This window comes from Echinops telfairi, unplaced genomic scaffold (assembly GCF_000313985.2).
Source record: "Echinops telfairi isolate 266 unplaced genomic scaffold, ASM31398v2 ScPeMD7_9;HRSCAF=40, whole genome shotgun sequence".
Lineage (NCBI taxonomy): Eukaryota > Metazoa > Chordata > Mammalia > Afrosoricida > Tenrecidae > Echinops > Echinops telfairi.
The window spans coordinates 45,863,143-45,874,190 of record NW_022103906.1 but is presented as its reverse complement, the minus strand read 5'-3'; the positions used below and the strand labels follow the sequence as shown (position 1 = coordinate 45,874,190).

Genomic DNA, 11,048 nt, shown 5'->3' with positions numbered 1-11,048 from the left:
ACCGTTTGGTTCCGTTTCCTGAGTGTTTAAAGTCACTACCCAAATCCGGCCCCGTTTCCTCTTCTTTCCCTGAGGTGCAAGTCTTCAACGCCTCAAAGAAAAGCTTTATTATTTGCTGTGGTGAAAATTTACTTCTCCATACCACTTCCCCCTTTTCTTCTCAGGGAGTCCTAGTGGGGTCGTTTACTCGGTGTCCTTCGGTGACGAGCCCCTAGACTCCGTAAGGACCGTAACTCCCACGGCGCCAGGAAGCCCGCCGTCCCGGAGCCGTCCGAGTCCTCTTCACCTCGGTGCGCGTCTTCCCCCTCTCCCTGCCCTCCTTTCGCTCGGCCGACGACGTCCAGCCTCTCCGCGCGCGCGCGCTCACTGCGCCTGCGCGGCGTGATGACGCCACGCGATTCCGGAAGTGGGCGGTGTTCGCCGGAGTTTGTGTGGCCGCCGCCGCGGGAACGCGAGCGCGGTAGATTTTCCATCGCGCCAAGCAGGGTTTCCGAGCCGGGTCGGCTGAGCGTGTGAGCGTCCGCCGTCGGCAGCCGCCTTCTCCCCGGCGCCCGGCATGGGGGACCCGCAGATCCAGCGGCCCGGCGGCGAGGCCGTGGCTCTCGCGCCGCTAGAGTCGCGGGATCCCGAGCGTGGGGAGGAGTCGCCGTGCCCGAGTCCCGAGGTGAGCAGTCCGCCCGCACCTTTGCTGCGCGCGCCGCGGGCCGCCGGCGCCCCGTCCACGTGCCCCTCGCCGCCTCTGCGCCCCCTGCTCCGACTCCAAGACGTCTGGCAGAAAGTGCAGCCTGGGCTCCAGCCCGTCCCTGCGTGCTGCTGTACTGCTCGTCAGTGATGCGCTCGGGTCGGAACTATCCCGGGGGAAGAGTGGCCGAGAGAAGTTACTGTGGTTTCGTAAACCCTGAGCGAGAATTCGAGTGTAAACCTTCTGTGCCCAGGCTTGCTTTGGAGCCTTTCCTGTTACCCTCTTGTGTAACCCCTCGCGCCTGTTGGTGGGTTTTGGTTGTTGGGGGCATGTGCCCTTTCTTAGCTGGCTGGATGCACGGAGACAAGTAGTTGGTCTGCAAGCGGTAGTGTAGTGTCACGGAGGAAACCTGAGGTTTGTTTGTTTGATGGTAACCGTGCTGCGTGTCTCTTCGCTGTAGACATGTTTTTATGCTCGCTCGCTCCGTAAAGCTGGGGGAAAAGGAACTTCGGAGATGCGAAGTGAATCCAAGGAATGACCCTCCCCTGGAACATTTATCCCCGACATTTTATTTTTTGTTGTTTTTGAGAATATGCACAACAAAACCAACAGCAATTAAAACAATTGCTACTTGTGCAACTTACTGATGGTGACCACATTTTTCAAGTTGTGCTCCTCTTTTCCGCCCACGTTCCTCTCATTAACATAAACGCACTGCCCCAAAACAAACAAACTCAAGGCCACAGAGCTGGTTCCAGTTCATAGTGACCCTACAGGACAGGGTGGACCCACCCCTGTGGCTTTCCATGACTGTAACTCTGACTGGAGAGAAAGACTCATCTTCAAGTTTCCTTTGTAATCTTTCACTTACTGTGGTCAACGTGAGCCCACGTAGATAGTTTCTTAAATAGGTAAGCTAACCTATTGCTTGGTTTTATGAAAATTTCAGGGAGTATTTTTGCTTTAAGATTTCAAGATTATCTTAGGATATTTGAGGGGCTCATCCATGCTCCCTAGAGTCTGAGGATTTGAAATTGTGCTCTACGTTTTCACCTTTGATCACCTTTTCTTTTACAGAATCTCTGATTAAATTGTTCAGTAATGGTAGCCAGGAACCTCCAGTTCCTCTGTCCTGTGGACGCAGTTGTTCATAAAGTCAACTAGCCATGCATTTCTCCTCCGATTCCAAAAGTTATGTTTTTAAAAATCACATGATATGCCTTTGCTATGCCTTTTAAGTTTTTTTTTTTTTTTAATTAAAAACACAAGCCAGCCCACCTCTTTCCATCCTTAGCCCAAGGTGAGGGTTTCTGCTCCTGTGAAGATTTACAGCGTTGAAAACCCTCAGCGGCAGCTCTCCCTTACAGGGTTGCTCTGATGAAATCTACTCAATGGTAGTGAGTTTGGTTAGGTTTTTTTGAGTGTTGCAGACTAAACTAATGCCAAAGTGTGCCGTTTTCTTTGATAAGCAACTCCTAGAGTTGTTGCCCAAGACTTCCTGGCTCTTGCTCCTCCCCTTTACAATTGTTTCTCCACACAGCAGAACATAGGTTCACTTCCAAGCTTATTTGGCCTACCACTCCTTTCTCAGGGAAAAATATTACTCAGTGGCTCCCTCTGGCAATTAAACACTTTTTGTATTATAGCCCACAGACCTGGATAAAGTAGGTATCTGCTTTTGCATCCCTGCCTGGATCGTAGCTGTGATCCCAAAGGAGTGGTGTTGCCCATTTTGGGAAACACTGAGAATGATAGGGTTACTCCCCTCATTATCACCTCAGCATGCCTCCAGGTAGGATCTGGCTCCGACCTCCCTTGCTAAATTCATCTTAGTCTTTGCCATTTGCTTCCATTGCATCTGAGTTCCTTGTGGGTTTTTTTTTAATGGTGGAAGTTATTTTTGAGAATTTTCATACATTCCCTTTGTCCTGCATGCTCATCCTCTGGGTCTTTGCTTAGTTATCTGATTCACTTTCCTATTATTGCAGGCTTTCCTATTTTTTGTAAAGAAACTAATAAAAAATAACACCCCCCCCCCCAAAAATACTCATAACATCCTGTCTCCCTCTTTAATCTGAGATACTGTCTGTAGCATCATCATGTAGATAAGTTTTATAATTTTTGAGCTTACTTTTTTATTTTAACTCTTTATTGACATAATTCATATACGATATCATTCAGTGATTTGAATATATTAAAAAGTGTGCAATCACCACAACCATTTTAGAACGTTTTCTTCATTTTTGTATTCTTCCTTTTGTATTATTGGCTCCCCATTTCTTCCCAGTCTCCCCTGCCATAACCCTACGAAACTATTAATCTAGTTACTGTCTCTATAGATTTCCCTATCGTGGATTTCATACAAAGAAAATCATACAATTTACCAAACAACAAAATTGAACACAGAAAAGCCTCAATCCAAACGAAATCAGAAAATAATAAAAACTAGAACAAATTTTAAAATGAGTCAAGAGGGAAAACAGTCTTAACCAGATCATGCTTATTGAAAAAACATGAGGATCAGCCTTCTCAAGGATAGGGCTATTGCAGAATGTCGCCACGATCTGCTTTCAAAAAGCCTATGTAGCAGTGTGTGCACCCACAGGGCCGCGTGAGTTAGCTGTACTCAGCAATTCACAGTGACACTACTGTGAAGGCCAATGGACAGTACCGTGCTATCTGTGTGTACGGCGCTCAGCATACAGCCAGTGCTGTGACATAAGACAGGTAGAGAGACTCTGGGGAGGATGCCAGTGCCGATCTGTGTTTTAAATTTAGTTAGGCTAATATTAGGTTTTTTTGTGGAATTTTTGATATTTTCATCTGGTCCTTAGTGCTTTGACTTGATCACCCTTTTTGGAAATCATTAGTGTAGACCTGGCATTCGGGAGGGTCACTGTTCACTGGGGACTGAGCCATCAAAATCCATGTTGTGTCCAGGACTGCATGTAGCCTTCTCCTGGGTGTCCCTTCTTAATCTATAATTAATTGTAATCCATGTTCACATAGGGCCAGTGTGGTAAAGTGGGACTCACTTCGTTGCGATTAGGTGCCTTCATGCCAATTCTGGCTGCTAGTGATTCTGTGTGACTGTCTAACAGAATGGAGGGAACACCGCCTAGCCCTGCAATAGCTTCATACTTGTGCTATGTCTGTAGTCCTGTATCAGTCCATCTTGCTGAGCTTCCTGCTCTTTTTTGCTGACCTTATATTTTACCAAGCATAATATCGTTCTCCAGGGACTGGCCCTTCTTGATCACATGCCCAAAGTGTGTGAGATGAACTCAGCACAAATGCATTGTGGGAGAAAGATGTGACCATTTGCTTCTGTAAGGATTTGTAGCCGTGGAAACCCGATGGAGCAGGTCTACTTTGTCCTACGTGGTCACTGTGAGTCAGAATTGACAACAGCAGTGAGTTTGGCTTTGGGTTAGGTAGAGTATATAGAACTTAATCATGGTTTTCTTAAGCCATAAATGTTGACTTAAGGAAAGAGGAAAACTGTGTACTAGAATTCATTGTTGCTGTGTGCTGTCAAGTTGATTTTGACTCAGTGACCCCATGTGATAAGAGGAGGACTGCTCCATTGGGCTTACTAGACTAGAATCTCTATGGCAGTGGTTCTCAACCTTCCTAATGCCACGACCCTTTAATACAGCTCCTCATGTCGTGGTGACCCCCAGCCATAAAATTATTTTTGTTGCTACTTCATCACTGTCATTTTGCTACTGTTGTGAATTAGGTGACCCCTGTGAAAGGGTCATTTGGTCCCCAAAAGGGTCACAACCCACAGATTGAGAACCGCTGCTCTATGGGGACAGATAACTTGTTTTTTTTTCTTCCCCAAAGCCACTGAATCCGTTTGAAGCATCACCGTTTAGGTTACTGCCTGAGCGCTTCATGGTGGATGTTTTTGTTTGGTGCCATTGAGAGTCGGTTCTGACTCATCATCGCACATGAGAACCAAACACATCGCTTCTCTGCCTCTTGGTGAAGGTCACGTAAGAGAACAAAACACTGTCTCCTCCGTGCCATCCTCACAGTTGTTCTGTGTGAACCCTCTGTGGTGGCCACCATCAGCCCATGTCATTGAGAGGCTGGTTCTTCTGAAGAACTGGTATATTCATAGCATTTTGACTTTTGATATTATGCTCATTTCCTTCTTTGTTTTGGGTCCTTCAGTTTTGAACTAGATTTACATGCTGCCCGTTTTAGGATATTTTGTCATGGTAATATGTAAAGCTATCATTTATTAATAGCCTCTATAGGCATGGTATTAGAAGCCTGACATACAGAATCTCATTTAATCCTTATAATATTATTGCCCATATAATATTTGCCATTTTTCTTGGTATATGCTAGAGATTTGACTGATGCATAGCAACCCTGTGGGACACAGCAAAACATCCCCATACTATTTCCAAGGCTGGAGTCTGTGCAGAAACAGATTGACTGACACATCTTTCCACCTTGTAGTATCTAGTAAACTCAAATCACCTACCTTTCAGTTAGCCACCACGCGCTTAACTGCTGCACTACAGTGCTCATTACCATGACTAAATACTTTTTAAGACAGTTATGAGTACATTTTATGGACAGGGAAACTGAAGATCGGAGGCTCACAAGTCATGCTAGTCCTGTAACTAGTCGATGGTCTGCTGGAGGGAGCCCAGTGCTGAGGGGGCTCTGAGAGTGCTCCTTGTGTGTAATGACCATGCCTTTGAAGGACCCCCTGGGTGGAATCAGACAGGACAGACTGTCTGTATCTGGGGTTTAGATCCTTTTCCTCTCCTGCACTCCCTCTGTTGGCTACAGGGATTGCTTTTCATTTAACATGCAGCAAGATAAGACCCCCATAGTTTAAAATCTTTCAATCTAAGATGTTTAGACTAATTGTAAACCATATTCTGTCCCTTTTTGTTTTTTTGTAGAGAAAGCCGCGATGCAGACTTGATGGCCAAGAAACAAAAGGAACGAAATGCTCTGGTTCCAATGCGAGTGCTTTCAGTGACCCAGTTTACAAAGAAATTGCTTTTACCAATGGTTGTATTAATCGAATGAGCAAGGACGAACTCAGAGCTAAACTTTCAGAATTCAAGCTTGAAACCAGGTAATTCAGAAATACTATTTACAAAATATAAAAGTACTATGAATTCATCCTAGGGAATCTTGAAAACACGAAAGAAAATTTCACTGTAAACGACTGTAATGGAGCTAGCGATGCTGTGATATTCATCCCTGTACAGGGTTCTTTGTGTGCAACTCTAGATGGCGAGAGTATGATTACTGAGTCAAAGTCTGAATAGTTTAAAGATCTATCAGCAATTTGTATAGGAGTCTCTGTCTAGTCACCTTAAGTACCTTATTTCCCCGAAAGTAAGACATCCCCCGAAAATAAGACCTACTTACAGTTTTGCCTCTCGCTGAAATATAAGGCATCCCCCCGAAAATAAGGCCCCCCAAAGCTACCGTAACTGCACTCTGGACCATAGCAGTGGGCACCGCCGCTCAGCTCACTGTTGGCCACAGCGCAGCCGGAGCAGACAGGAAGTGCGAGGTCTCTTTTAATAAAACAATAAACAATAAATGTGTACCGTATTCTTCATGGAAAAATAAGACATCCCCTGAAAATACGACCTAGCGCATCTTTGGGAGCAAAAATTAGTATGACACTACTGTCTTATTTTCGGGGAAACAGGGTATGTATGTATTTATTTGTTGTTGAGTTGCTCAGTTGCTTGATGGTAGTTATGTCTTATTTGTCAATTTCTTTTGATTTTAATGAGATGGAAAATGTTCTTTTGGCCCTTTGTATAGTTTCCATTAAAAAACAAAGAAACACTAAGCTCACCGCCATAGAATCGATTCTGACTGTGGTGACCCTGTAAGGCAGGGAGAACTGTCCCAGTGAGTTCCCGAGACTAACTCTGAATGGGAGTAGAAAGTCCTGTCTTCCTTTTGAGGAGTGTCTGGTATTTTCAAACTGCTAACCTCAGGGATTGCAACCCAACACGAAAGTTTTGTGGACGAAAACAGCCTTGTCTTTCTTCTGCAGAGCAGCTGCTGTGTTTGAACCATTGTCCTTTTAGTTAGCAGTCAGTCCCAGCCTTATCCCATAACAGCACCAGGTCTTCTCTAATGTATGCACACTGTGTCTTTGGTGGTGTTTACTGAATGAGAAAACAATGCTGTATAGCCAGTGTGTATATCTTTAATTAGATGTGGGTTTCAAATTTTTTCAAAACCGATCCCATGGAATTAAAAGATATTAGAATTTTCCACAAACTTTTTGAAGTTCCCTCGTCTAAGGTAATATGGCCATGTAAGTGTTGATGCTAACAAGGCTTTGACCTGAAATTGGTTTAATAATAGGGGAGGAGAAAGTGTTCATCCTAAAGTGAAAAGGTACTTCCTTGTAAAAAAAAAATCTGCATACTATTTTTCTCACCATCTTAAATTTACATTTGAGACAGTCATTCCGTTTGGATCATTATAATTTAATTAGGTTTTTTTACTAACTTTACTTGGAGTCTTGCTTCCTGTGCATTTATGTTACCTGATGTATGCTAAAGTGGGAGGTGACAGCAGTGTTCAACCCTGTGCTAGCAGGTAAGAGTTTAAATTATTAACTATAACGTTTACCCTCCATTTTTATTCTTGTTTTTCCTTAGAGGAGTAAAAGATGTACTAAAGAAGAGGCTAAAAAATTATTGTAAGAAACAGAAGCTGATGTTGAAAGAAGACAGTCGTGCCAGCAATTACTATGATTATATTTGTATTATTGACTTTGAAGCAACATGTGAAGAGGGTAACCCGCCGGAGTTCATACATGAAATCATTGAGTTTCCTGTTGTCTTGCTAAATACTCATACCTTAGAAATAGTAAGTGAATTTTAGAGTAATTTTATTTTTTGCAGCAACTTGCACTTGTTACAAAAGGGTGGTGGTTTGCGCCCACTGGTCACGTTGCAGGAGAAAGACTGTGAAGACGGCGAGCTCTTGAGACGTTGTGGGGCAGTTCAGCTCTGCCCTCTAGGCTTGCGAAGGGTCTGACCAGTAATGAGTTTGTGTGTTTTGGCGGTGTGTTCACTTGACAAAGAAGAGCTATAATGTAATCGTGTTAGAGTCTTTGTTTCTTTCCAGAAGCTAAAATTTAGTGTTAGTTTGCTTAGAACATGTACCTGCCAGACGTCATCATTTCCACCTACGGAGTTAAAGCACCAATGCTTGTGCTTCTGCCCTGATGCCCATGAGCTTTGTGGTAGTGCCCTGATGTCAGATTGTTTAAACGTTTAATTAGTACGTTTCGGTTCCCAGTTGGCTTTAATGTACTGTTAGAATTGAGAACCACTGCTGTAATGTGAGATTTGATCCATAAGAAAGATAATGTACAGAAAATACCATTCAACCTAGCACTGGTCATCTTTCTAGAATCTAGTCCATAAAGCATCTGATGGGGCATTTATGTGGAATATGACTTACATAACCTGAACTTGTACGACATAAAATGTGCACTGTAGACACTTGGTGTCAGTGCTTTATTAGTTCAGGAAGTCATCACAGGGAATCCCCGTACCAGAAGATTATTACTTTCCGTGTAAAGTCCAATCAAGGGTACTGTAGCATCGCATCAGCTGTCATATCTGTGATGTCCCAAGATGCTGCTAACACAGCTTCGTGCACTAAAGTACAGAGATGTTTCTTAGGGCTCTTCAGAGCCTCTTTTAGTCATATGCTTAATCTTTTTATAAGATTTCTCAGTAGAAAGCAGATTAAGTCAATAAATTAAAAGACAATATGACAGTTATGAAGCCAAATCTTACATAACTCAGTAAATTCCATTTCCCCTCTCTTATTCAAAAGACTGTTGTAGCAGTTCACCCTCAGTTAGCTAGATACTAAAGGTTGATTGTTCACTGCTTGATTGTTCTCATCACATGCAGATATGCTGTTATTTTTACAAAAAATCATTTTATTAGGGACTCATACAGCTCTTATCACAATCTATACATACATCAATTGTGTAAAGCACATTTGTATATTCATTGCCCTCATCATTCTCAAAACATTTGCTCTCCACTTAAGCCCCCCCGCATCAGGTCTTCATTTTATTCCCCACACGCCCCGCTCCCTCATGAACCCCTGATAATTTATAAATTATTATTTTGTCTTATCTTGCCCTGTCTGACGGCTGTTGTTTTTTCACACCATAAAAAACCTTCCCTTGATTCCACTTCCCCCTCAGTTCCTCTTTGCGACACAATTCCTGGACAGGGTTAATTTATTTTCTCCCATTCTCTCCCTTTCCTTTCTGTGACATTGGTTACATCCATCTTGTTGAGCAGTTATCACCACTATCCATTTCCAAAATTTCCATCACCCTCTATTCTCTCTTAAACCCACACCACTCCAGGCTTGAGTTCATTTAGCTTATGTGTTCATTGTATGACTCCATTGAAACCATTCCTCAGTGTCATGTTTGGTCTTTACCTAACAACAACAAAAACTTAACTGCCATTGAACCAGTGCCAACTCAGGCGACTCTATAGGGCAGGGCAGACCTGTCCCTGTGGGTTTCAGAGACTAACTCTTTAAGGGGTTAGTCTGTTTAAGGATGTCCCGTCATTCTCCATGAAGTGGCAGGTGGTTTAGAACTGCTGACCTTGGGGTTAGTAGCCCATCTTAAAAGCTTTAGCAAAATTGACGAGTTGCTTCTTAAAATCCTTTCTAGTGCCTGCCAACATGCTTCATTCTTTTGACCTGGATCAGTTTCCTTTCTTGGTCCCTTCTCTCTCACTAATTTTCTAATATTGGATGAGCACCTCACCCTAGGCCTGGTCTTTACGGCATCCTCTCCCTGAGATCTCATCTGGTTCCTTACCTTTAAATAATTCTTGTATTGATGACCTCCAAAAGTATCTATCTAGCCTGGACTTCTGCCCTCAGAGGTTGGAGACGGAGGACAGGGCTGCGCACCGGCCAGAGGAAGACCAGGGCGGCACAGAGGCCCCTCCTGTCAGCCCCGGGTTGTGACACCAAGATGAGAGGTTGGGGATGCGGAGTAGAGATAGCATTTAGCCGGGACTGGGAAGTTGGGAAAGATTTTTTTGAGGCAAGGAAAGAACTCCCGGGAGGGAAGGGAGAGCACAGAAGGACCTGGCATCTTGAGCCCCCGGGGGGTGGGGGGGGGGGGGTTTGAGACCCAACAAGTTAGGTCAGGGAAATCGCGCGCGGCAGTGGGGCATACATATGTAGGGCCTGAGCCGAGGACATATGTGCTGACCTTCTGGTGCTGCAGTGTCAGGGTCTGAGTCAGGACGTGGTCTGTGAGCAGATCATCCCGGAACACTGACGGAAGGGGCTGTACAGACCTGGCCCAGAGAGATAAGCTCCTTGGAATGCTGGAGGCGGGAACTGCACAGTCCAGCTTTGGCCTTGAGAGACGGGGGGAAGGGGCCTCACCGTCCAGCAGCCTATCTTTCGGGAGAGCTGGGGGAAGCGGCTGCATGGTCCGGACCTGGCCCAAACCTGTCCTAATCCAAACTGCTTACAGAACATTTCTACTTGAAAATTTCAACAAACATCTGTAACACAATGTGTCCTAAACGTAACTTGCCTCTTTTCTGTTCCGTCTTCACCTTTCCCTGGCTCAACGATTACACTTTCATCTTTCATCGTTATACACACTCATCCTTGATGTCACTGTTCCTCTCACATCCTATACTCACTGACCTCTGTTTGGCTGTGTTTCTAGAATCCACCCAGCCCCTGCCCTCCCCGCCTTCCCTCGCTCCACACAGTACCCTGACGGGTGGGAGCCTGGACCTTCTTCTTCTGCAGTCACTACACTCCCCGTGTAACTTCCTTTCTGCCCGTGTCCCCCTAAAGCTACTTCTCAGCATAGTAGGCAGGGTAGTCCTTTACAAATAGAAAGCAGACCAGGACACTTCTCCTTCCAAACCTGAAAAATACCTCCACTTGATGTGAGTAAAAGCCATTTTCCTTATGTAATAGGCCTCTTTCAACGCCCCGGGCCTGCTTTCTTTCTTATCGTTCTTTTTATTAGGATTTCTTCTCTACTGCACGCCAGTCCTAGTGGCTTGGCTTTCTTTCCCGTTTCTCAAAAACTGAGGCATGCCCTCCCTCACCCCCAAAGTTCTGCTTTAGGGCCTGTTCTCCAGACAGCCTGCTAGTGAATCCACTTCCTTTCTTTCAGCTGACCTTAAATCTCACCTGAATGAAGCCTACCTGATTATCCTAGTTCATAGTGTGGCTTGAACACCCCCCACACTCGGGGTCTGAGCCTCCTTGGCTGCTCTATTTTTCCTGTTTTCTTTTTATTTTTTTTTTATTTTTTTTTTTTTTT

The 11,048-nt window shown here is 44.6% G+C and overlaps 1 protein-coding gene across 2 annotated transcripts in view; it reads left to right on the top strand.

Moving 5' to 3' along the window:
• Window positions 1-556: 556 nt before the first annotated feature.
• Window positions 557-11,048, top strand: part of ERI1 (exoribonuclease 1) — a 34,820-nt gene continuing 24,328 nt past the window's right edge. The window contains exons 1-3 of one of the 2 annotated variants that reach the window (XM_004696488.2): window positions 557-664; window positions 5,614-5,792; window positions 7,354-7,564. In XM_004696488.2, coding sequence (XP_004696545.1) covers window positions 557-664; window positions 5,614-5,792; window positions 7,354-7,564 — 498 coding nt within the window. Of the gene's footprint in view, window positions 665-4,571; window positions 4,684-5,613; window positions 5,793-7,353; window positions 7,565-11,048 lie in introns of those variants that run through there. The other variant, XM_045286962.1, reaches the window with a different exon arrangement.